We start from the raw sequence: 27,302 nt of genomic DNA, 5'->3' as shown, positions 1-27,302 counted from the left end.
AGCGCAATGTGTCCTGGGAAATGAAGTCGTATTTTGCTGTAACATTTATTTAAAACGTATCTCAATTCACACTGTCGTTGTTACAAGTGGTAAGACAACACCCTATTATGCATTCACAGTATCAGTCCTTACAATGACAACAATACATATATAACAGACCGCCCGTTTGAAACCAAAAACAGCGCTTTCCTAAAATCTGCTATAACCAGGAAGTGCTTAGGTGTCATATGACTATAGAAAAATGGCTGCGGTGCAGTGGTAAGATGCTCTTTTCTTATTTAAAAAAAAAACTCCGTATCATCGTTATAAATCGGCAAGTCGTGTATTTATTGATATTATGCTAGTTCTGAGAATGTCCATGTATTGCAAACGTGTGTTTTGCGAGCCTAATTGTAATGTAACGCCCCAAAATAAAGTGCCAACTTTGTTTTGCATGTTTACATACCAGTCAACTGCAGACATTACCAAATGGTATTATATGGCCTTGAATGGAGTGCCCTCTTTGGCTCGGGCTTGGTTGTAGTCAGGCAAAGCCTATAGGAATGTGTCAGATTTATTACACAGGTTTTATAGCACTCCCATTGGGTGACGTTTGCCACCACAGACCTTCATATTCGCGTTCCATGCAAGATCTCAGATCCTAATGGGACAATACAGTGTTTTCAGACGGAAGAGTGTTAGCTTCAGTCGTAAATAAACAGTGTGCTCTCTCCAGTGAGTGTTCAGAGACCTCAGACTGAATGTAACTGACTGAAGGATGTCAGTAGAAACAGCTGACAGTCTGTCTGTTGTGTACCAAGGCGATCCAGGGGGCGCAACTATGAGGCAGAGCTGCAGAGATGTCGTCCTGAGGCTGCTCTGGTCGAGTTCGGAGACTACCATCCCCTCAAATCCATCATGGTAGACCATCTGCTGTTACCACTGTCTCCCCCCCTCATCACAAACACCGCTATCAGCTCTTTGTTGTCTCGTTAACAGCTCTGAACACCTCTCCTCTCCACCCAGGTGACCGATACAAAGACCCGACGTGGGGCTCGTAAAGGCAGCACCTCCTCGTCTTCGTCCTCCTCCTCCTCGGCACCCCTGGACCCCCTCAGCTCCATGCTGGATGGGACCGACCCCCTCTCCATGTTTGCAGCAGCGTCGGCCACTGAGACTCCTGCCATGTCACACAGTGTCTCCACAGGGGTCAGTAACGCTGCAGACACACCTGTCCAAACTGAGACAAATGCCAAATGCCGTTCCAGGAGCTTTTCTACTCTCCGCTAGTCGATATCGAAGATGTTTCATTTCCGGGATTGTTCAGGTGCCGCCGGAAATTCCGCCGGATGTCCCTAATTTTCAGCCAGATGTCCCACACCTTCCACTTCCTTTGTGTTGTAATTCTAAACTGCGGTGGATTTCTGAGGACTATGGTTAACTGCTCCTCAGATCTCTGCAGGGTAAATCCAGACAGCTAGCTAGACTATCTGTCCAATCTGAGTTTTCTGATGCACGACTAAAACAACTTTTGAACGTACAAAATGTTCCACCAAAACAAGTTCCTTCCCAAGGCTATTTTGCAGAGGCACCGTCATTGTGTCCGGGGCCTAGCGCCGACCAAGACGATTGTGATTGGTTTAAAGAAATGCCAATAAACCAGAGCACATTTTTCTCCCATCTCGGGAATGCTGTGTGGACTAACCAGACCCTCCTCCGCAGTGCTGTGGAGGAAGGTCTGGCAATGCGAGACTACTCTCTGATTAAAACCAATTAAATTGCACAGAGAAATGGGAAACATCAGCTTTGTTTACACATTTATTGGTACTGACCAACTTCAGAAACTAACATTAGTCGAATGTTATTCACCACACACAGAAGTGGAAAGCAGATGATACCAAAACCTGTGTTTTTAAGGAGTGATGATGTGCTTCCAGGACCTGGGGCGGAAGAAGTGGGAGAAGGAGAAGGAGGAAGAGGTGGTGGGACCAGACTTTGAGTCCTGGTCCTTAAAACGAGGAGAGATCCTGGCCAGGTTCACCACCACTGAAAAACTCTCAATTGTGAGTAGAAGGGACAAGTTGTTCTGTTACTCTAAACTGAAGGAGTTGGCCTAATCAGTCTTTGTGTACCCAGCCATGCTTTGTAAAACAGAAACCTAATTCCAATTTTTTTTGTCTTTATAGAATCTTTTCATGGGTTCTGATCGAGGTAAGACCTGCTTTTGTATTCATCGTAATGATTTAATTCATACTTCACTTAACGGCACAAACTCACACCCTGATAAACCCACTGGACACTGCCTGCTCAGCACCAAACCGCAGACAGACACAGTTAGCAACTAGCCGGTAGGCCTGCACGATTCGGGGATAAATATGAATCACGATTTTTTAGCTTAGAATTGATATCACGATTCTCTGCCACGATTTTTTTCTCACAAAGTATAATGTTTATTGCACACATGAACCATGACAAAACAAAACAAATTGGCAGTACCAAACATAGATTTCTTTTGGCACCTATAGCACATTGCGCATCACCACAAGCCTGTAAACATAGAGGCTTCAATGAATAAAGAAAATAAAGTACATACTGAACATTTAAGTATAGTAGGCTACCAGAAATAGTGACATATAACTAGGGCTGGGCGATAGGGAGAAAATCAGATATCATGATATTCTTGACCAAATACCTCGATATCGATATTGCGGCGATATTCTAGGGTTGACAATTGGTGCTCGATGGTGTTTTAAGCCCCCACTGCCGACTTCAAGGCACTTAACCCTGACCCTAACCCTAGTGCCTTCCATGCAGCGCTGCCTGGAAGACGACGTTGGGGGGCTTAAAACACCAAACACCACAATTGGTGCTTTAACAAAATAGCTTCACACTTAGATTTTAGATAAAGAATCATCAGTAATGTGGACATAATGTCTAAGTGGGGAAAAGGCAAATAATAGAACAGCTAGAACAGTCTGGTAAGTTCAGAAAAGTACATCACTTTACTGTAATGCAGCCTTTAAAAGCCGTAAAAGACAACACTTGTGTCATATCACGACATTACAATATCCAAAATCTAAGACGATATCTAGTCTCATATCACGATATCGATATATTGCCCAGCCCTACATATAACATATTGAACTAAATATGGCCCTGATACAGGCTCTATCTGAACTCCTTGAACATGTCTTTACATAATTAAAACATGTCAATGTCAAATGCCTTCAATAAATTCACTGAAGGAGAAAACAAAAGTCATTTAAAAATTAAATCGCGAACAGGGGTGAATCGAGATCGCGATTTTTCTAACGATTTATCATGCAGGCCTACTAGCCGGTGAACATAGTGGAGCATTTAGCAGCAGAAGAGCCAGATTTTTTCCTCAGGAGTTGCTGAAGGCCACACCAGAGCTAAAAGGAGAGTAAATATTGGACTTGGACTTGACAGAAACACATGTAAATATGCAACTGTGACATATTAGCCATATCTACTTTATAAGGCGATAATACTGTAAGTCAATGTTGTGTTCTCTGCCTGTTGTGCTACCCCAAGTGGCAACAATAATCAATCAATACTGCTTTAAGGAATCTTTAAAAAATACATATTGTATGTTTATGGTCTCATTTATGTTATTTATTGATTATTATATTGTGCACTTATATTGTAGGTGGTGGGCGGTTTGAGCGGAAGTGATAACATATTTGTTTGCTTCACCTGTTCACCTGGGTTCTTTGGGCTTTGACAGAGAGGGGGGTGAGCCTGGGAGCGAACACTTTCTGTTGACCGCCGCACTAACGCACTTATTTCGACTCACAAAGTAACTTTGGTAACTGCAATGCTAGTGGTATTTTACGTGTGGAGGGATAAATCATTGCAATACAATCTCGAGCGCGTCACAGTGTGTTTATGCATCTCTCAGTGTTTATTTCCTCGCGGCAGCACTTTGTCGGACTGCTTACAGCCGCAACAACAGAGTCTGTGTGTTTTTCCTCTGGTCTAAAGCTAATGTCACTCCTGTTGTCGCTGTAGGAAAAGCTCCAAGTCCAGGATCCTCCGCCGTGTCAGAGAAAGTTCGAACTCGCCTCGAGGAACTGGATGATCTGGAGGAGGTACGTTTTTTATAAAATAAATGTCAATTTATATCAGAGCATTCATTTAAAAATCATATGCAATCCTGGTACTGTTAGAATGAAATCAGTCACAAAATGCTTTATTATTTATATGAATACACATACTGTACGTACATTAAACACACAATATGTCATTTTCTGCCGTTAGGGGTCTCTCAATCAAAACGATAACAAAAGACGGAGCAATGACGTCATTGCAGTCAGCTTCTCCCGGTTAGGATTCCTCCAGTGTTCATTGTTCAGGAGGTTTTTACCGGGAGTTATCTGTTGACGAATTATACGCAAAAACAAACTGACCCGGTGATTTAGAGCTTTAGTGCGTAACTTTTTGATATTAATGAATTTCCGTTACATTCAAGCCATTGCCAAATGAGTTGCTACAAAGCTAATTAAGACTATCAGCTCCACACAACTCTCTCTGTATTTCTCAGTATGGCCATGTTCAGAAAATGGTGTCGTCCGGCGACTTTTGCACGCAGCAATTTGAGTGAAGATAATTACATCTTCTGAAGAGTCCATCATGTTCTTTTAATCTTCCGTGTCCTCCTTGGCTACTAGCCTCTGGGATCATGGAAGGCTTCTGTCATATGGACGCACTGACAGTTTAGTTGTCATTACTTAGAATTCCTCATGAGGGCGACAGAAACTACGCACTATAGCTTTAAACCGACCAAAGCACTGAATAAAGCAGTTTCACAATAAAAATCGATGTTTCTCCCACACTGTTTGGCACGTTAGCGGAGGGGGCTGCGAGCCGAGCTGCTATTAGCTCATGTTGTTTCTCTGATAACTTAAGATCCAGACGTCCGATGACTAAAATGCTTCATCCGGTTGAAATTTCTAGTTAAAAAATAACCAAGATCTAAAAAGTCTATCTTAAAAATGTGGCTTCAAACTAGATAAGAAATGTCAATAAATGACAGCTTCCGGCAGACAACCACAACGCTGACGCACGCACAAAGGGGATATGATGTCATCGACAAGCGACGGGGACCAAATGATGCGGACTGTGTCCTTGAATAAAATGACAGATTTCTGAGTTTAAACATAGGTGGAAACATTTGGGATACTGTAAGTACACAACTCAACAAAATATACGCGGAAAAGTTAAACTTATATCTTTAAAGGCACTTCCACTGTCTCCATTGGTGCTTAAGTAAGCTGCAAAATTCATCAACACAATAGAGTTTCATTGAAGTAAACATCATTCAAGCTAAGGTGTGTGTGTGTGTGTGTGTGTGCGCACGTGTGTGTGTGTGTGTGTGCGCATGTGTGTGTGTGTGTGTGTGTGTGTGCGCGCGCGGTTGTGTGTGTGTGTGTGTGTTTGTGTCTGTGCGGTTGTGTGCGTTTGTGTGCGTGTGTGTGTCTGTGTGTGTGGTTGTGTGTTTCTGTGTGTGTGTGTGTGTGGGGTTTGGGGTGTGTGCGGTTGTGTACGTGTGTGTGTGTGTGTGTGTGTGTGTGTGTGTGCAGGGTTCCCAGAGAGAGCTGCTGAACCTCTCCCAGCAGGATTACGCTAACCGCATCGAGGAGCTGAACCAGTCCCTGAAGGAGGCCTGGGCCTCGGACCAGAAGGTCAAAGCCCTGAAGATTGTCATCCAGGTGATCCAGCAGCCGAAAACACTCATCCCCCCCCCAAAAAAAAATGGAGCAAAAACACTCACAAGTGCAACATAATTTCTTCATGTTCCTTCAATCACAATCAGTGGTGGAAGGAGTATTCAGATGATTTACTTAAGTGAAAGTACTAATACCGCACTTTAAAATACTCTGTTACAAGTAGAAGGCCTGCATTGAAAATGTTATTTAAGTAAAAGTATTCAAGTATCATCAGGAAAACATACTTAATATTGTTGGGTAGTTTAATTTACAATAAAACATTGTATTTTATAAACTGTGTGTTTTGTGTGAAAAAAATCTTAATTTATAAAGTAACTAGTAACTAAATCTGTCAGCTGAATGTAGTGGAGTAAAAAGTACAATATTTCTCTCTGAAAGTAGAAAGTGGCATGAAGTACAAGTACTTGAGTAAATGTACTTAGTTACATTCCACCACTGGTCCCACCTGTCTTACCATTACATTACATATCATTTAGCTGACGCTTTTATCCAAAGCGACTTACAATTGTTATACATCAGAGGTCACACGCCTCTGGAGCATGTAGGGGTTAAGTGTCTTGCTCAGGGACACATTGGTTGATGTATCGCAGTGGGAATCGAACCCAGGTCTCCCACACCAAAGGCATGTGTCATATCCACTGCGCCATCACCACCCACCTTGGATGTCCTCTGTGTAAAAACATAAACGCTGATCTGTGATCTGTGTTCCAGTGCTCAAAGCTTCTGTCCGACACCTCGGTGATCCAGTTCTACCCCAGCAAGTTTGTTCTCATCACCGACATCCTCGACACTTTCGGTGCGTAAAGAATCCTTGTGTCTGTCTCTCCAGTAAAAAAAAACATTGCAAGTTTTCTGACTGTAGTCTCGCTTGTCTGTAGGCCGCCTGGTGTACGATAGAATCTGGACCATGTGTTCAGACCCACGGCCCCTACCAGGTACAGAGAGGGTCTTACATATTCAGTCGGATTGAATTTGAGCATTTAGATTTTTTTTTTTCCTCTAGCTTCTGAGGTGATGGGTATATTGTCTGTGTCTCTGGCTCGTGTCTGATTTGTCCGCTTGGCTCCCTCCTTCCTCAGACTCGTTCACAGTGGACGATGTGAATGACACAGCCAAGGAGACGTGCCTCAACTGGTTCTTCAAGATCGCGTCCATCCGAGAGCTTCTGCCCAGATTGTATCCTTTTCTGCCATCAGCACAGCTTCAATGCTTACATCTGATCTCAAGGACTCCTCGCAGATGACCAGAACTAATGTCAGGCCTCTTCTGATCCCTCTTTCTGTTGACTCTAAATTTTCTTTCCAATCATAAATTTGTTGTCAAATAGTTAAGTCCAGAGTCCCTGCATCAGTCTACATCTCTTCTTATAACATTACATATTACATTTGGAATGATTTAAAGGGATAGTTTGGATTTTCTTAAAGGTCCTATGACATGCTGCTTTTTGGATACTTTTACATAGGCCTTAGTGGTCCCCTAATACTGTATCTGAAGTCTCTTTTATACAGGCCTTAGTGGTCCCCTAATACTGTATCTGAAGTCTCTTTTATATAGGCCTTAGTGGTCCCCTAATACTGTATCTGAAGTCTCTTTTATATATTAGTGGTCCCCTAATACTGTATCTGAAGTCTCTTTTATATAGGCCTTAGTGGTCCCCCAATACTGTATCTGAAGTCTCTTTTATATAGACCTTAGTGGTCCCCTAATACTGTATCTGAAGTCTCTTTTATATAGGCCTTAGTGGTCCCCCAATACTGTATCTGAAGTCTCTTTTATATAGGCCTTAGTGGTCCCCTAGTACTGTATCTGAAGTCTCTTTCCTGAAATTCAGCCTTGGTGCAGAATTACAGCCACTAGAGCCAGTCCCACAATGAGCTTTCCTTAGGACGTGCCATTTCTGTGTCTGTAGCTTTAAATGCTATTGAGGAGGAGAGGGGGGGGGGCAAGGTGGAGGGTGGGGGTGTGGCCTTGACCAACTGCCATGCTTCCCTCGTTTGCAAGCCATGATGTCTCTCTCTTTCTCATGGGCGGGCCAAATTCTCTGAGCGGGCAAAGCAGAGAAAGGGGAGGTAACCTTTCCCCTTATGACGTCATAAAGGGACGATTCCAGATTAGCCCATCTGAGCTTTCATTTTCTCAAAGGCAGAGCAGGATACCCAGGGCTCGGTTTACACCTATCACCATTTCTAGCCACTGGGGGACCATAGGCAGGCTGGGGGAACTCATGTTAATGTTAAAAAACCTCATAAAGTGAAATTCTCATGCAATGGGACCTTTTAAGCGTGGTTGTATGAGGTACTTCTCCATAGCTAGTGTATCACCTACAGTACATGGCAGTCGGTAGGCCCCCAGTTTGGAAAAGCAGGCAGGAGCACCGGCACAGAAGCTAAGCAATGTACTGCTGTGGATGGGGGCAGCAGCTAAATGTATTTTAGCCACTTAAAAAAAAATCTATATCGGTTTAAGTGTACATTATATTTAGAATATTTGTACAGCGTTACCTTGCCATCAGACAGACCTTTCCGACGGGGAACTGAAGCCGTTATATCCATCTATGCTCTCTTCGAAGCCACCAGACCACCAGAAAAAAAAATGTTTACCTCGCAGAACACCGGGGTTGCTGGTCTACTGCTGCCTCGATTGGTTAGTTAGTTTGTGTTATTGTGTCACTTTGGTGTTATTTCGACACAATAACACAATCAAACTAACTGATCGAGGCAGCGGTAGACCAGCAACCCCCTGTGTTCTGCAAGCTGAAATGAATGTTTTTTGTCAAAAGAGTCTGGTGGCTTTGAAGAGCGCATAGATAACAGCTTCAGTTTCCCGTCGGAAAGGGCTGTCTGATGGCAAGGTGAAAATATTGTAAATAAAGCGTACACTTAAACTGCTGCCTCCGTACACAGCAGTACGTTGCTTAGCTTCCGTGCCGGTACTCCTGCCTGCTTCTCCAAACTGGGGGGGAGTCCTCACTGCCATCTACTGTAGGTGATACACTGACTATGGATACCTACATACAACACCACTTTAAAAAAAAATCTGAACTATTCCTTTAAGGTTGTCTCCACGACAACCCTGATCATCCAGGATGCACTCCTTACCTCATGTAGAGTTTTGACTCTTTGACCCTCTGTGAACAGATACGTCGAGGCTGCTATTCTCAAGTGCAACTGCTTCCTGAACAAATGGTTAGTTTCCCTTATGGACTGTAATGGACCTTTTTTAAAGCAGACATGTTGACTTGTCATAGTAGGAAAGGCACAGCTGAAATTGATAACCTTAACGATGGCTCAATTCCATCAAGTGTCCCAGTAAGCTATTTCAGTGAGTCAGCATGCACAATACCAGGACCTCTCCTAAGTGGAATGCAGCCATCACTAATGGTTTTGAACACACACGTGCTTTTCCTACTATGACATGTCAACATGTCTGCCTTGACAAGAGGTCCATTAGTCAGTTTTTCACTTGTAAGCCTACCGTTTAATACATTTAGCTTCAGTGTTCTTCTGATATTCTGCCTTCACTTGCTCCAATGCCTTAGTTCAGCAATATTAGCTTTGCAGCATACTATGCACGTTACTCTTCTAAATCAGAATGACATTTTTGGGTTATTTGAAAGATTTTGGTATTAATACTTGTTACAATGGACCAACTAAATCATCCTCTCTGTTTATAAGTTGTTGTTTTTTTTGTCCCTCCACGCTTCACAGCGGTATTCAGGAGACGCTCCCTCGGTTAACAGCCATGATCAGAGGGATCGGAGACCCCCTGGTGGCAGCGTACACCAGAGCTTACCTCTGCAGGGTGGGACCCTTCTTACCATTTTTTTCTCTCCTGTCTCCTGTTTCTGAGCTATTTGTTACAGTATCTGCTCATTTTCACCGTCTGTTTCTGACCGGCCTACAGTGTTGTTGTCATTACTTAAAATTCCTCATGGGGGCGGCAGCAACGACGCACTATAGCTTTAAATGTTAACCAGTAAAAGACTAATGATTGGTTAAGGGAGAAAAAAAGAGATGTGGAGCGAGAGATAAGAGTGCTCTCTCTCCCTCCAGGTGGGCATGGAAGTCGCCCCCCACCTGAAAGACAGCCTGAACCGCAACTTCTTCGACCTGCTGGGCTCCTTCCGGCAGATCAGCAGCGAGAGCGTCCAGAACCAGCTGGTCCTGCAGAGGGTGGAGGTGCCCGAGTACCTGACACTTTATTCCCCCGCCATCAGCTGGATCCTGCAGTGCATCGCCTACAGAGCTCCAGAGGCACGCAGTCACACAACTCAACTTATTTAGCTTGCATTTTTTTCAAACTGAAAGATAATGAATGTATTGACAGAAAATGGCCAGCTTTCACTAGCTTTAGTGCAAAAGTCTTGTTCGGTCAAACCCCTTCTAAAGACAGAGGAAGTGTTTTTAATGCTGTTTGTGTTTCCATCTTAGCCTCTGCTAACGGAGATGATGGAGAGATGCAAGAAGCTGGGGAACAAGTGAGTGCTTTTACAGACCATAATACTGATGGTGTACTGGTGTTGGTGAAAGGTAACATGCTACTGTACAAGAAGTACATGTCTTCATTGTTTTCAGGAGCGAAATATGTGTATAAATTAGGGCTGTCAATCGATTAAAAAATGTAATCTAATTAATTACATACTCTGATTAATTAATCTAAATTAATCGCATACATAATTAACGGTGCCTGAACCGATACTTTTTAAGAAAGTTAAAAAGAAAAAAAAAGAAGGGTACTAAACAACAGTCGGCAACATTAAAGAAGGCTTTTTTATTGCTAAGGCCATATGGTCAAAATTAAATGATTTAATAATAATGTAATAACTATAACAATAACTTATTTCACTAGTAAATTGCTGTTGAATGAGAAAAACAACTACCAGATGGGAAAAGGGCCTTTAACAACAACTTTGAATGCACCACGAGGCTGTAGGTTACCAGTTTCATTGAACGCACCGTCTGTGTTTTTCCACAACGCGGCGGCACATTGCATCCCGGTGTTGAATTCTCTACACTAAAATACAGTCAAACTTTACACCGTTTAACGTTAGCTGTCAGCATTGTAACCGTGTTTAATCTTTCTTATATACAGTCTATGGTTTAATCCAGCTACTAGCTAGCGGTAGGCTAACGTCAGCTGCTGCAATGTTTCTGTTGCCTGTAACGTCTGTTTCAGAGCATCAGAGAGAAGCGCAGACATATCAGTGGCACCGAAATGAGGCGCCGAAATCCGTGTTGCTGTTCGGTCTGGTAGATGAAGGTCATGAAGGCACCTGTGCCATATTAGCACCGGATTTCGGTACCCAACCCTATTCAGGAAGAAGATTTTTATAAGTAAATGTTCCAATTAATGATCCAGGCAGCACATTCTCGTCTCCCACCTTCATTTTACAGTCCAATGGTGGCTAGAACGGCTCTGGGTCAAAGTTCGATATGGAATGGATTAATCTACGTTATTTTTTTTAACGCGTTATTTTTTCTCAGATTAATTAATCGAAATTAACGCATTATTTTGACAGCCCTAGTATAAATATATAATAATGATATTAGAGCCCGACTGATAAAGGATTTTTAAGGCAGATATCGATACAAATATTTGGTGATTTAAAAATCCGATATTCTGATATATCGGCCAATTGTATATTTAAAAAAAAAATCCAATAACGCGTAACAAAACATAAACAGATTTCCCTAACATTAGTTATTTGTAGTTATTTATGAGTCCTCACTAACATAATATGATAATGCAGTTTAAAAATAAACTTGGTTGTTTTATTGTCACAACAGAACAAGGAACATCAAAATATATCAAAGTTCTGATACATAAACTGTGAATATGAAACTTAAAGTCCTTTGAACGTTGCCAACAGGGATGTTGTAGAGCGCCCTCTGGTGGACAAACTATGCAACGCCAACAGTCATAACATGGTTGAAGGGGGTTTGGTCCGTTTTTATTGTATTTTTTTTAAATATTCATTTATCGGCCATTATAAATGCCGATACCGATAGTTTGGAAAATGCCTAATATCGGCCGATAATATCGGTCGAGCTCTAAATGATATATAGTGCAAGTTAAATTTAATTAAATTTCCAATGGTCTTTAAAATAAATTTGTTTTTCTGATCAGTTTCATGGTAAGATGATTAATAGGAAAGGAACTGCAAAAGTTATTTCTGCCCACAAAATAATTCTTTCAGACTTTAATATAATGTTTTTTTTTTTTTTTTTATTACAGATGATTTTATTTCTGTCTCAAATTATTTATATAAAGCACAAAACAAAAACAAAATACACCTTTTGGTTGCAATGGTCACAACCAGTGGATATTAGGGGGGGGGAATCACCAAAAGCCCACGATACGATATCATTGCGATTTTAAACACATTCCGATATTCTGCAATATATTGCAATTTATTACATATTTTTCCAACTTCAAAAGATGTCCCCAAAGGAAAACGTTGTCAACATCTGTTTTTAAAAAAAAAAAAAAAAAAAAAAGATCAGTTTCTCTGTTTGTTCACCTCACCTCGGCTTTATTGTCCCGTCCATCTAGTTGACTGAAAAAAGACATTTATTTTATTATTCTAATACCACAAAGTTAAATTCTCATGTGCAATTTATATAGTAAAAGATCTCTATCTATATGTATATCGCAATACTACACTGTATCGGTTTTTTGCTGCACCCCTAGTGGATTTATGCAACCACTTCGCAGGAAGACTTCCTTTTATTATGGGCTCACAAGTCAGAAATGATTTAATGAAAGTCCAGTTTATGGATCCAGAAAGTGTTTAATATTAATAGACTGCCAACAAGTAAAACACACTGTACTTACCATCAGTTTTACACAGCTTTTACTCTTTGTTTTAATGGTTTCTGGTAGTAGAAAAACAAAATCACAAAGATCCAACACAAAGTGTTCCTGTTTCCCATAGTGCTTTGCTGCTGAATTCAGTTATGAGGGCGTTCAGGCCAGAGTTTGTTGCAGGCAGAGCCACCGACTTCATCGGTATGATCAAAGACTGCGACGAGGCCGGCTTCCCAAAGGTCAGGAGACATGAACAGTTGTAATACATGTGAATATGTAATATTCACAAACCTTCAATGTTGGAGTTTCGGAGAGTTACCTTACCTCGTTTATTACAATATATTACAAACAGATAACACTGAGTCATTACCTCATTAATTACAATATTGCACTAAAGCACAAATTGCACTCATATGTTTACTTAGACTACAAATGTGTAATATATATTCTATATTATTCATATAGACCATGTATGTATGCTGGTTGTACATTTGTATTCTTCTCTTGTACATTGTTTTTTATTGTTTGTTTTTTGAAGTTTGAGTAGATGTTCTGGTATTTTTATTGTATTATTTATTTATTATTATTTCTTGTTATTCTGTGTGGATTGTTGTGTGTCTTACACCTGCTGCTGTAACACAGTAATTTCCCAGTTTAGGATGTCTGTCCATCTGTCTGCCCGTCTGTCCGTCCGTCTGTCTGTCTGTCTCTGTCTGTCCGTCCGTCTGTTCGTCTGTCTGTCTCTGTCTGTCCATCTGTCTGCCCGTCTGTCCGTCCGTCTGTCTGTCTCTGTCTGTCCGTCCGTCTGTTCGTCTGTCCGTCCGTCCGTCCGTCTGTCTGTCTGTCCGTCTGGCTGTCTCTGTCCATTCGTCCATCTGTCCGTCTGTCTGTCTATCAGTCTGTCCGTCCGTCTGTCTATCAGTCTGTCTGTCTGTCTGTCTGTCTGTCGAAATATGAATGGAAGCTTGATTGTCGTTGTCTCTGCAGCATCTGTTGTTTGGATCTTTGGGCCGCAGCGTGGCCTGTGCCGATCCTCCAGAATCGGAGAGACTGACGATCCTAAACGAGGCCTGGAAGGTTGTAACCAAAGTCCGCAGTCCTCAGGTACTGAGTGGGAATGATGCTGCTTTCACACAGCTGTTTGTTTCCATGACAATATTCAGGTTATGACTGTGTATGTGTTGTTTGTGGTTTCTAGGATTACATCAACTGCGCTGAGATCTGGGTGGAGTTCACCTGCCGACACTTCTCAGTGAGTACAGATGTAACACTTTTTATTATGTGGGATTTTTTTATATGATTACATTTTCTTTTTTTTTTTAAACAGCATACAAAACACACACAAACACATCCCCTCCCCCCGGATGAACACCCCCATTCACCCACACCACCACTTACTCAAAGAAAAATGAAGACAAGCCAACGGAAAAACCATAATTCAATACAATATAATCATGACAAAGTAAACAGCTGTAAACATTGTATACGTCTCTCCACAGTACATGGCTTCTTAGGATCCCTCCAGAAAGCTCAGCTACTTTCCCCATTTTCTAGTAGTGTAGACATTCAATCTGGAAAACCGTTTATATGCCGCCACCCTAGCCATCTCACAAGCCCACTCTTGGATTGACGGCACCCCTTCATTCCTCCATCCTCTTAAAGGTCCTATGACATGCTGCTTTTTGGATGCTTTTATATAGGCCTTAGTGGTCCCCTAGTACTGTAGTTGAAGTCTCTTTTATATAGACCTTAGTGGTCCCCTAATACTGTATCTGAAGTCTCTTTTATATAGGCCTTAGTGGTCCCCTAATACTGTATCTGAAGTCTCTTTCCCGAAATTCAGCCTTGGTGCAGAATTCCAGCCACTAGAGCCAGTCCCACAATGAGCTTTCCTTAGGACGTGCCATTTCTGTGTCTGTAGCTTTAAATGCTATTGAGGAGGAGAGGGGGGGGGCAAGGTGGAGGGTGGGGGGTGTGGCCTTGATCAACTGCCACTTTGCTTGTTGTCTCTCTCTTTCTCATGGGCGGGCCAAATTCTCTGGGCGGGCAAAGCAGAGAAAGGGGAGGTAACCTTTCCCCTTATGACCTCATAAGGAGGAGATTCCAGATCGGCCCATCTGAGCTTTCATTTTCTCAAAGGCAGAGCAGGATACCCAGGGCTCGGATTACACCTATAGCCATTTCTAGCCACTGGGAACCATAGGCAGGCTGGGGGAACTCATATTAATGTTAAAAAGTGACATTTTCATGCCATGGGACCTTTAAAAGAATCTGTCTGGCTATCATTAAAGCAGCCATATTATGCTCATTTTCAGGTTCATAATTGTATTTTAAGGTTGTACCAGAATAGGTTTACATGGTTTAATTTTCAAAAAACACCATATTTGTGTTGTACTGCAGTGCTCTCTCTCACTGCTGCAGATCCTCTTTTCAGCTGGTCTCTATTTTAGCTACAGAGTGAGACCTCTTTTCTTCTTCTTCTTCTGTACTATCTTTGATTGCACTGCACATGCCCAGTAGCTCAGATGTAGATCATGTCAGCTAGCTAGCTCCATAGACAGTAAAAGAAAGGCTGTTTCTACAACTTTGGTCAGTTACAAGGCAGGATTAGCTGGGAGACTTCTAAATGAGGGCGCACATGGAAGTAGTTCTTTTGTAGATTATGGTGAACTTGTGTGTGTTGTAGCAGTGCTTTGCTATTGAGAACGAGGTAGCATGCTAGCGTTAGCATGCTAGCGTTAGCCATAGCGTTAGCCATAGCGTTAGCATGCTAACGCTACGAGCTAATGGTTGTGGTTAGCCTGCTCGTTTCGGCTTGTGACGTCACAAGCCGTGCCGATTTTGAACAGCTCACCCAGAGACTGAAGGCAGGACACATTCAGGAACCGTATCTCACTCTAAACAGCATGGGTGAATTTTTTTCAAAGTTTGTATGTGTGTGGAAGCACCAGAGACACAAAAGAACACCCCAAATCCCAGAAAAAGTGATTTTTTCATAATATGGGCACTTTAAACTAGTTTTAGTCTCGCATTGACAGACCTTCCTCCACAGCGCTGTGGTGGACGTTCCGGCATGGGAGAGAAATCCCGTAAATGAAATGTTGATATAGACTTAACTAGTTTGGACCCAGCTTCTTATGTGCGTATCCATCTGGCTTCGGATTGCCCCATCTCCCAGAACAAATAATCTTGGGCTGAATGGAACCCGGGTCCCTGCAATCCGACATATGTTATCATGTATCCCAGTCCAAAATTTCCTGGACCTTATCACAGGACCATGAAGTAATTGGCCATCCTCTGTCTTACATTTCCTATTATGTAGAAATTTAAAGTTTCTAATCACCTTTCCTTTCCCTCTTGCTCTCAGAAACGTGAGGTCAACACGGTTCTGGCTGACATCATCAAACACATGACCCCTGACCGGGCGTTTGAGGACGCTTATCCTCAGGTTAGCAGCTCATTGGCTACCAGGACAATTCAGCCCGTTCCCTTGGAAGTGAAGCGTTCCCACTCCTCCTGATGTCTGCTCTGTAGTCACTCTGTCTTGTTTTGTTCTTCATCCAGCTGCAGTCAGTGATCAGGAAGATCCTCACCTACTTCCACGACTTCTCCGTCCTCTTCTCCATGGTGAGCAGCAACCATCGCTTCACAAACACACACACAATGGAACGTTTGCACTCTGGAGACCTGAAATAATCGATGACACGTGGCTTTTATCGCGCCGCAGTTCCACAGTGTCCCCCAATGTCCCCCAATGTTTCTGATTCCCAGGAGCGTTTCCTGCCGTTCCTAGACATGTTCCAGAAGGACAGTGTGAGGGTGGAGGTGTGCAGATCCATCATGGAGGTCTTCATCAAGTAAGAGACACCTTTTAGACTTTAAGGGAATCTGATTGGTTTGCTTTGTGACAAAAAAGTGAAAAATGTGTCCAATAAAGTAAAACGAAATGTGGACATTTAATTGGTCTGGATCTCCCGGCAGACACCAGGTGGAGCCCACCAGAGACCCGGTCATCCTGAACGCCATGTTGCACATCTGCAAGACCATGCACGACTCTGTCAAGTAGGGTATTTTTGTGTGTGTGTGTGTGTGTGTGTGTGTGTGTGTGTGTGTGTGTGTACATTAAATTACTGAAATAGTTGTTGTCTTTTAAGCTATGTAATTATAGTTTTTCATAACTAATTATAGTTTTTTGTATTTTTGATTGAAGTTAATGTCATTGATTTTGAACACCTAGTTTTCTTCTTAGTTTCAGTTATTTTAAAGTCCCATATTATGCTCATTTTCAGGTTCCTACTGGTATTTTGGGTTTCTACTAGACTGTGTTTACATGCTTGAATGTTCAAAAAACCTTGAGAAAGTCCAGTCTGCTCTGATTGGTCAGCGTTTCTGTGTCTTTCGCATCTGCGCTTTTGGGGTCTCTGCACTGCCATTGCAGCCGGGGAATGACTGTAGCGGCACTTTACGTGTGTGTGTGTGTGTGTGTGTGTGTGTGTGTGTGTGTGTGTGTGTGTGGGTGTGGGTGTGTGTGTGTGTGTGTGTGTATACTGTACAGAAGTGCTGACGGCTCGTTTAAAGGCACAGTTTCTGAATACGGGCTCTGTGTATTTCTCTGTGAAATGAGTGTTTTGATACTTTCCCAGTATTTATATAGCACCTCGACCTGCTTTATAATAAAAAAAAGACATGGAAATCTCACGTTTTACAATATGGGACCTTTAATGTAGATTATTAATAAAGACAGAAATTGAATCTGACGTTTCTTGATCTGCCCGGCGACAGCCTTCAGTCAGTCACCCGTCTGCTCTCTGTATTGCAGCGCTCTCACTGTTGAGGATGAGAAAAGATCTTTGGCTCTGCTGATCATCGGCTTCATCCGCATGGTGAGACTCTGCAGACTTTTGTCCATGGTTTAGAAATAAGACCAATGTTAATTTTATATTTTCTTTTTTTTATTATTATTATTATTATTATTATTATTATTATTATTCATTAGTCCATAATTCATCAGTACTTTCTAACTTCCATACTCATAATATTTTCAAACGGCTCTGAAATACACCTTTTTTCATTTTTTAAAGTTATATCATTTCTTTAAAAAAGCTGGGCACGGTAGTTTTTAGAAATCATTACTAAATTTGGAGGAAACAGTGTATTTGTTGGGGACTATTTTCTGCTGCGGAGTAATACACATTTGGTGCTCTTGTGAGTACTTCCGGCAGCAGGACGGTGTGTGTGCGATTGACTAAAATAAAACTACAGTGCCCACTGCCCATGTTTATGGTAGTGAGGAAAAGATTGAGCTCTCTGGCACATTATGAATACAGATTGATGTTAAGCTCTAAATGTTTAAAAAATATATATAAACAGTTCATCATTTGCTTTGATTTCTTTAAGTAAATTTCATTTAGTTAAAGAACTTCTTCCTCTTACACCCGTATAATCTGTCTTTTGTTTTCCATCTTTGTGTTTAGGTTTGCTTTGGTCGTGACTTCGAGCAGCAGTTGAGTTTCTGTGTGGAGGCCAGAGCCACCTTCTGTAACCTGGAGTCAGTGATGGTGCAGCTCATCCACGTCAGTCCTGCACACACACACACACACACACACACACACACACACACACACACACACACACACACACACACAGGCACAACATTCTCAATGTTCACCTGTTGTTTCCAGACGGTGAACCAGCTGGCAATGGAGACCAGCAGGGTGATGAGAGGGAGTCACTCCCGCAAAACAGCGGCCTTCGTCAGGGTGAGTCAACACACACACACACACACACACACACACACACACACACAGTAGGACAGATAGCTATAAAGCTTATCTCCTCCAAAGACATCTTTATTTCTTGATATAACTTGCACTTTACACCTATTCTGGATGTTTGTCTGCATGTCTCATAAACTGATATTGTACTGAAAAGTTGCCAACTTTGTGAGTGAAGTCCCATTTTTCAAAATGACATTCAAAATAAGATACCTGGACAACAACTGCAGTATCTCTGGAGCACTTGGCCACATGATCTTTATGTTGATCACAATCCTATTGATCACTTCATATCAACGACCACTTTGAATATGCAAAGTTCACATTTCCTTGATTTGAGGTTGACACACACACACACACACACACACACACACACACACACACACACACAGCATCTGATCATTGCAGGCCACCGTACGTTGCCACAGGAGGAGGTATCAGCATTGCCCTTAGGCATGAGGAAAAGTTGAGCCCAGTGTTGGCTTCAGATGTCAGATCCTACTTCAGGGACTGTTCTCTTCTCCTCCAGGCGTGCGCTGCCTACAGTTTCATCACCATCCCGTCTCTCAGCAGCATCTTCAGTCGTCTCAGCCTCTATCTGCTGTCTGGTCAGGTTGCGTTGGCAAACCAGTGTCTCTCCCAGGGTGAGCCAGCTGTTTTTCACATTTTAAACAAGAAGTCAAATTCAGGATTTGTGTTTTAAATTTTTGAGGCGATGGATAATTCATTTTGCTTTGTTTCAGCAATTCCTAACATTCTACTTTTCCCCTTCTTTCCTTTCTCTCTCCTTTCCACGTTACCTCACATCCTCGTTGTTTCCCTGTTACCTCACTTCCTGCCTCCCTACCTCTCTTTTCCCTGTGTCCATCCTTCTTTCCACACCTAACAGCGGATGCTTTCCTAAAGGCGGCGGTCAGTCTTCTCCCAGAGGTCCCTCGCTCCATCAGCGTGGAGGGGAAACTTCGAGCGTCCGAGAGCTTCCTGCTGGACTTCATCAACAACTTCCTGGCTACGCTGCTGGTTGTCCCGGTAACACAATTCCTTTCCTTAGCCTCTCAGAACAGAAAGATGAGGAAAATCATCCAATGCTAACACTTTAGCTTTTCCTCATTCCTCTGTTCACACAGCTCAGTTAGGAGTTCAGGTGTTGGAGACAAAGTATCAACGCTAATCTTCCTAAAACTCCGTGTGTGTGTTGTGTGTGTGTGTGTGTGTGTGTTTGCAGGACCATCCAGAGCATGGCGTGCTCTACCTAGTGCGCGGTCTGCTCAACATGATCCAGGATTACACCTGGGAGGACAACAGCGACGCCAAGGTGCGGGTCTACGTCAGCGCTCTGCCCCTGCTGGCCGCCATGAGCCAGGAAACCTACCTCTACTCCATCCCTAAAGGTACGGGCAGTAGGTGATTTAAAGGGGCGGTGCCATCCCCCTTGGTAGCAAAATGACCCAAAATGCATGCCACGAGCCTAGTTACTCATACTAATAAAATGAGAGTACATAGGCTATGCGTTGATTATGTAAATGAGCTAATTTTCTTCAACGCTGCCCACATTTGTTTTAATTTCTTTCTTAAAGATAAATCCAGGTGACATCATTTTTTTTTTTCTGTGAGCCCTTGTTTTCGCAACACATTTCAGACAGAAGTCCCTAATCCAACAGAGGTTACATTCTGTATACATGTAGAATACCATGTTTTAAGTGTAAGTGTGTAAAAAAAAAATTGTTACTTTTGCGCTTCATGACAAGAGATTGTGGTTCATAGAGGGGTTTGACATGAGCATTCTTCCAGCTAAATTGATCTTTGTCCTCTTTCCCTGGTCTCAGTGGACTCCAATGAGACTCTTTATGGAGGAGACCCCAAGTTCCTATTGGAGATCAACAAGCTGAGCGAGACTCTGATTGGACAGGTTCTGGACCATCTGAAGGGGCTCGGCCGGGATGAGGTGAGGCACACACGGCTTGCTGCCACCGGCAACACTGCTGTGTTTTTATTTTATTTTCTCGTGCTGCACTTTTTTTTTTCCAATTTTTCGATCTTATAACAAGACCCAAACAGAATCTGTAGATATATTTTTTTTTTTCAGCGGTTATCTAGAGAGAAAAGCTGCAAAATTTAGTGGGCTGTTTTTCTGCTTGGGGTGGAGATGTGTTAACATTCAGAGGTCTTTTTAAAAAAGTTTTTTAGATTTCTTTATTTAAAAGGGACAACCAGAGTCCAACATGTAAATGTGCCAGATGTAGCCATACAGGCTAATTTTATCTGCAGTCCCTAGCAGGTTAATGGCTTAAAACAATAGATACACTACAACAATACAACAAATACACATAAAACAAGAAAGACATAGGCATAGACAAGTAAAATGACACAACCACTATTCCACATTATGACAACTGGCAGGTTGATGGAATTAGAAAGACATAACACAAGTATCATACACAGTAGACACAGGTAAAAGTGCATAGACACACATTAGAATGCATCAACAACACATAAGCACACACAGAGACACTACTGTAGCGATAAACACAAAACACATTATTCTGGATTATGGCAGCATAATTTTATGTTTAAATAGTTTAAATTATGCGGAAAGTTTTGCGGAAATTTCTGCTGGATTCTGCGTCCGCAGATTTCATGTGGCCCTGCTAGTAAAGGTGCTGTAGGTAGGATTGTGAAGATCCAGGATTTAGCCAAAAAATTTGAACATGGACAACTACTCAATCCCTCCCCCCCTTTCTGCTAAAGCCCAAACGGTCTCCTAAGCCCCTCCCCCCACAAGGGAGAATGAAAGGGTGTGCATGAGCAGTGATTGACACACAGTTAGACCCTGATTGGTGTATCTGAACAGGGAGCGGTGGATTTTTGCAAATCTCACTACAGGCTGTAGGAGGAGCCGGATTTTTTTTTTTTTTTTTTTTTTTAAATTACCAGCTTCATGTAGTTCTACTGGAACATAGGGTCAGTTTCAGCAAATATGACAGAAAGTTAGTTTTATAAGTCTCACCTACTGCACCTTTAACTAAAACGGCCCCTTCTTCTGGCCCGCTTGCAGCAGGCCACACGGCGTCAGGGTGCTCTGGCCTTCTCCCTGTTCGGCGTGCTGCTGGCTCACGGCGACCTGAGGAACAACAAGCTGAGCCAGCTGGCCGTCAACCTGTGGAACCTCAGCCACAAACACGGATACTGTGAGACCCGCGTCTCGGTGAGTTCTCAACCCATTTCTCAAGCAGCTGCACCCAGATCAGCATCACTTCTTTGGCGTATCTTCAGATGTCACCTAAATCAGTATAACCTTAGCTGAAAGGTTATGTAAGTCAATAAACCATAATCATTTATAAAACTATTGAAATTGTGTCATACACAAAGAAAATAAGAAAACCGGACATGTTTTCATTAACTTTTACTAAATAAAAACGCAAAACATTTCGATCCAAAAGTTTTTTTAAATGTAGAAACATGAACAAAATACATCTTAACACTCCATAAGTTATTTGAAGTATGTACATTTTTTAATATATTCATATGCAGTGTAAAGGCGTTTTTGATCTCATCTGCAGTAGAAATAATGTCACATGGTTTTGCACCGGACGTCACGTAACACGATGTCATGACGTGTAAGACAAAAAGCCTTAGCGTTCTTTTGCAAAAAGATGAACGCTCTAGCTGTTATGGTTTTTGTGTCAGATCGATGTAAACAGGATCGTGTAGACAATAATCTCCCGCGGCCACCGGGTGGGAGGTTCCTTCTCTAAGGGTTAAATGTAGAGATGTTCCAATACCATTTTTCCTTCAAGATACCGATTCCGATACCTGAAATTGCGAAACGGCCGATACCGAATACTGATCCGATACCAGTGTTAAAAAATACGTATATTTGATTATGTTTGAACAACTGAATACTACTATCTCTGTATGGATGTGATTTGATTGCTATCTTTGTTGTTCGGCCTGGCTCGGGTTAAACTCTTTGTGAAACATGAACCATTAACAGTGATCGTCCTGGAACTTTCTTTTATTATCTAGTTTGACAGTGAGCCATAATGGAAAAAGAACGTAAATAAACTACTTTGAAGTAGTTTTTTCGGGTGCCTGGGTAGCTCACCTGGTAGAGCAAGTGCCCATAGAGGTTTACTCCTCTACGCAGCGGCTGCAGGTTTGACACCCCGCCCTGCGACCCTTTGCTGCATGTCATTACCCCCTCTCTCTCCCTTTTTATGTCTTCAGCTGTCCTACATAAATAAAGGCCTAAAATGCCCAAAAATGAATCTCGTAACTCGTTTTTCTTCTGGACTAAATTACGTGACATCGGACCGCTGCTTAAACTCCAGTAGGCTACTTGCCGAGGCTTTTCCGGTTTTAACGGTATCAGTATCGGAAACATCTCTAGTTAAATGTATGCTGTACTTGGTTCAGATTAAGGGCCCTATTTTAACGATCTAAGCGCACAGCGTAGGTGCGTTTAAGGCATGTCCAAATCCACTTTTGCTAGTTTGACGGCGGAAAAAAGGGGTCCGTGCGCCGGGCGCATGGTTCAAAAGGGTTGTACTTAGTGTCTTCATTAATTCATAGGTGTGTTTTGGGCGTAACATGCAATAAACCAATCAGAGTGTCATCTCCCATTCCCTTTAAAAGCCAGGTGCGTTTGTACCTTGGCGCATTGCTGTTATGATGCCGGATTTGCACCATAATATTTTTATTTGTAATCTTTTGCGTGTGTGTGCTGCTGCGCTTCCCTGTGTGTGCAACAAGCATAGTGTGCACGAGCCTGGGCGCATTTTACTAATGCGCTGTTAAAATAACAATGAAATGCTGCGTCATTGACTTTAGACCAGGTTTTTGTTGGTCAATGGCGCGATCACTTCCCGCTGCCTCAAGATAGTAATACGCCCAGAATGCACCTGAACACACCTTGTAAGACCAGCATGCACATGGGAGCACAGATGGGCGCAGGTGCATTTGTTTTTTAAACGACGCGGGCGCCGGACGGGAAATTGACAACTGCGTCGGTCTTTGCGCCGGGTGCAAGATAGGACACTAACACATTTATTAAGCACAAAAGGGGAAATTACATTTTACAGTCTGTCATTTCAGTGAACATGCTTAGCCTCAGTGACTTGCTGTCTCGTCTCTGCGCTGCAGGTTCGGACCCTGGAGTTCATCAAACACCAGGCTCAGCAGGCGGACATGAGCCACCTGTCAGACACGGTCCAGCGGCTGGTGCTGCAGTCCCGCACCTGAACCTCAACCACCGTAGGAAAATGTTTCTGCGCCAAGGTTTGTGTCAATAAAAGATATGAAGAAGCACAAAGAAGAAGACACAATGCCTGAATGTGTTTGGTGTGAGGACACTTTGTGAACATTTCAAGGGGTGTGATTATTTAATTTGACATTTCAGCACTAAATATTTACAATCAGTTTGGACCAATATAACAAGAGAGCTCTTCTTGTGCCAAAATGTCTTTTTTTTTTTTGCACTAAACCTTAAAGAAAATTCTTTCAAGTTTAGTTCATTGCTGCTATATTCAGTGTCAGAATGTGTGGGGTCCATTACATAAACCCCTAAATGAATGATCACATGATTCAAAGTTTGCAAAGGAAGAAAAAATGATATTTCTCTGCATGTTTTCTGGCCTTCTGTCTCAAGTCACATGAGGGTGACAAACGAGCCAATAAGCAGCAGACTTTCAGCCTAATTCTTCTTGTCCAACTGAAATGGCTTCAAACTCTGAGAACACGTCGCCACAGTGCTAAAAACTAATATTTTAGCAGTGATCTCTTTGTCACTACTGCACGTTGTAATTTTCAAAGAAAACTATCAACTTATGCCACAACTGTTCTTAGTATTGCAGCGTAATATTGTCGGTTTAATAACAGCGTTTAACATGTTGTCCTCCTCATGCATTTGTAGAAAATAAACATTCATCCTTTGTATTTACAGTAAATACCAATCAAAGTATGAATCTATTTGTAACCCTGTTTAAAGTGCAAAGCTAATGTACCAATTGCTTATTAAATATCTTATTAACTGGGCATTGTTTTTGTAAATATATATTTCTTTTTAATCCTACGTTGAAGAAAATACCACATGCTGCGACTTTAATACTCTCAATGATGCAATAAAAAGTGGACAGGACAATATTTATTTCAAGACATTCTCAAACTCTTCTCAGCTGTAGTTTATTTACTCATGTAGTGAATCACGGGAAAAAAAATAAAGTAAACAGTCCCCTTTAGTCCTGAAAGGATCAAATATCATCAAAAACAAAAAGGCGTGATGACACTGACAGATAATGAAAGGAGTATTCTAACAAAACTGACTTTCAGGTTAGCAAAAAAAAAAAAAGTTACAGGGTTAAATGATTGACACTGAATAATAGAACGTGTGATATGCGGAGTAGAGCATGTTGTGATATTGTTTGACCCTTGTGTTGTCTTCCCGTCAACCATCAACTTGTCCTTCCAGCTCTAAATTGAAATTTTTGTGCGCTATTCCGATGTTTTTGTCGCTTATTCCATGCTTTTGGCGCTTTTTAAAAAACCTGAGCTCGTTTCATAATAGGTTTTACACTTATTCTTGGAATTCATGGCCAACAAACCTCATTTATATCAAATTATGCTTAAGTTTTTGTTAAAAAGGCAGAAATGAGAATTATTTTGACTAATAGTTAAGATCAGAGGATGTTGAGTTGATCACAGATGGGTATATGACAAAGTTTAGTCCGGATACGGTTTTGAAACCAATTTTAAAAAATGTAAATGCTATAAGATTTAAATAAAAACACCCCAAAAATTCAATGAAAGTAATCATTAATTTTACCTGAAGAACGTTGTATGGAAGCATCCATGTTATTTTTGGGCAATCTGATAAAAAACACTTTGAAACGGGTCAAATTTGACCCGAGGACAACACAAGGGCTAACTGCCTGATGTCTTGGTGATGGTGAAATGTGAACTGCTGAGGAACCTAAAAGTCGATTTTGCCCGGATTTCCCTTTAAACCTCTGATGTAAACGGCGAGGCCTGCAGGAAGAGCCACTCACCAGAAATCGGACTTTTCACCAACGCAATACTGTTAAGGGCCGTCCACACCAAGAGCGATAACTAGAACCATCGCTATAAATATATAGTTTTGAAAATCGTTCCAACTCCAGTGGGTGGCAGAGTCCACATCGCAACTGTAACGACAACGGCCAACGATGATCGCTGGGATCACTTTCAGAGGGATTTGATGAACGATAGAAACAAATCAGAATCCATCTGAATTTACATCATGGCACGGCAGAGAGAGAGAGAACACTGCGGAGAGGTTTCACACAGGTAGTGGGGCCGGTAGACTCTTCTGGTTCATAAAATGGAGCCTACTTGATTTCACGAATATGTCAGATATTACTACTAGGGATGCACCGAATCCAGGATTATGGTTCGGATTCGGCTGAATATTGGGCTTTTTGACGGGGTTCGGTTTCTGCCGAACCCTACGCTTGAACTGCGCGCCTTACGCTGGCCGACGTAATTCCGCCGCCGTTGATTACGGGAAGGTGTTTACGTAGGTGGACCGATCAATGCAGTAGGTTGTGAGAAAGTGAAAATGGAACTCGTGAGCAGAAAAAAAAAAGTGTTTGGCAGTACTTTGTCAAAAGAAGACGATTCAAGTAGAGCTACATGTCCAATTTGCAATGCCGATTTGTCTCGTGGTGGCAAGGACCCTAAACTATACACAACATCGCCGCTGTTAAAACATTTGGTATGAAACATCTGAAAGAATACGAGTTGTGCATGAAGGAATCTACAGACAGCAGCCAGAATGCAGAAACTTCAGGTAAATAAAATGAAAAATACACTGCTGTGGACGTTGTTTACTTCATTAATGTGTTTACTGTGTTAATGGACTGAGGATGGGAGTAGGATTCGGTATTCGGTTTTGGCAGAATGTTAACCAGTGGATTTGGTATTCGGCCGAATCCCCAAAAATCTGGATTCGGTGTATCCCTAATTACTACAGACATTTCTGTAGTCCTACGTTGCAACGTCTGCTGCATCAGTGTATAATTTATTATCAGCTGGAGCGCGCAGCGCGGGCTTGACGCCGCCGTTAACAGAACGTTATCGTTCAGCAGTGTGGATGCTGACGTTGCCGTGGTTAGCGTTCTTGGTGTGGACGGGCGTTTCAAGCGGAGTCATTTAAATATTGGCAGTTTCTCTCACTCTTTTTGTTCCCAATCGGATGACTGCTGCTGTTGACCCTGTGACTGCCACATCACTGCTCTCGTCCTCTGGATCTTTTAGACGGATGTAACCACAGCAGTGCACGTGCCTCGACAACTCAACACTGTTCTGTCTGTCCCTCTGTAGCACGGCCACGTCGAGCCAGCCCAAAATGGCCAATATTAAAGTCTAACAAACAAGCATGTCAATATCAGTTAAATGTTTAAAAAGGAACCAATTAACCTGTGAGGTATTTAAAAACGTTACAAAAGCAACTCATTTTCTTAAAACATAATATTCCCAAAAAAATGAGTTGACTTTTACCGAGCTAGGTTGGTTCATACAATTATTTATTTTATCATCACTTATTTAGTATTGGCTATTTTGGTGTTTCACAATCCAACACATAATTACACAGAAGTGAATAAATAGTACTCTACATTGGAAGACCTTTGGACTTTCCTTGTTTCCTAGTATTAAATTGAAATTTGACCTGGACTGATCGAATGTCACTAAGACCAAAAAGAAGCTGAAGTTGTGAGAAAAGAAACGAAGCTGTCGAGAGAAAGGAGCAGAGCAAGTGTGCTTTCTGTGGGCCACTGATGAATGTTAGCCATAGTATGAATCACACTTCTGATGTGCACTGGCTGAACTGATGTTGGACTACTGACCAACTTGTTTAACGCGAATAAAAAAAAAACAGAATTGAACAAAAGCCAGAAATGGTCAGGTACCTTGAAAAGCAAGATTCACTCCAACAGACAAAAGGTTTTCACAGTGTCTC

The 27,302-nt window shown here is 42.1% G+C and overlaps 1 protein-coding gene across 3 annotated transcripts; it reads left to right on the top strand.

The window, feature by feature from the left end:
• Positions 1-19: 19 nt before the first annotated feature.
• Positions 20-25,056, top strand: vps35l (VPS35 endosomal protein sorting factor like). Of its 3 annotated transcripts, XM_035997417.1 has the most exons (31): positions 73-89; positions 183-258; positions 801-900; positions 1,006-1,188; positions 1,917-2,042; positions 2,166-2,190; positions 4,012-4,091; positions 5,583-5,711; positions 6,441-6,525; positions 6,608-6,664; positions 6,809-6,905; positions 8,867-8,914; positions 9,437-9,530; positions 9,782-9,982; positions 10,160-10,206; positions 12,664-12,775; positions 13,524-13,640; positions 13,735-13,788; positions 15,904-15,984; positions 16,101-16,163; positions 16,308-16,393; positions 16,518-16,598; positions 17,356-17,419; positions 18,011-18,109; positions 18,218-18,295; positions 18,840-18,954; positions 19,200-19,339; positions 19,536-19,701; positions 20,137-20,255; positions 21,366-21,515; positions 23,453-25,056. In XM_035997417.1, the coding sequence occupies exons 2-31, from the start codon at positions 242-244 to the stop codon at positions 23,549-23,551; spliced, it is 2,913 nt and encodes a 970-aa protein (XP_035853310.1). In that variant the 5' UTR covers positions 73-89; positions 183-241; the 3' UTR covers positions 23,552-25,056. The 3 variants fall into 3 exon arrangements, with proteins under 3 accessions (XP_031153773.1, XP_031153774.1, XP_035853310.1); XM_031297913.2 differs by having other exon boundaries at positions 20-258; positions 23,453-25,055; XM_031297914.2 differs by having other exon boundaries at positions 20-258; positions 20,137-20,260; positions 21,371-21,515; positions 23,453-25,055.
• The last annotated feature ends 2,246 nt before the right edge of the window (positions 25,057-27,302 follow it).

The sequence above is a fragment of the Sander lucioperca genome, chromosome 22 (genome assembly GCF_008315115.2).
Source record: "Sander lucioperca isolate FBNREF2018 chromosome 22, SLUC_FBN_1.2, whole genome shotgun sequence".
NCBI classification, from domain to species: Eukaryota; Metazoa; Chordata; class Actinopteri; order Perciformes; family Percidae; genus Sander; species Sander lucioperca.
This window is presented reverse-complemented; position numbering and strand designations above follow the sequence as displayed.

What these genes read in the sequence shown, in the direction of transcription:
- vps35l (XM_035997417.1), top strand. An exon ending in TTGAGGACGCTTATCCTCAG is followed by an intron (nt 15,985 to 16,100) that starts GTTAGCAGCTCA and finishes TTCTTCATCCAG; the next exon opens with CTGCAGTCAGTGATCAGGAA. An exon ending in AAACAGCGGCCTTCGTCAGG is followed by an intron (nt 18,296 to 18,839) that starts GTGAGTCAACAC and finishes CTTCTCCTCCAG; the next exon opens with GCGTGCGCTGCCTACAGTTT.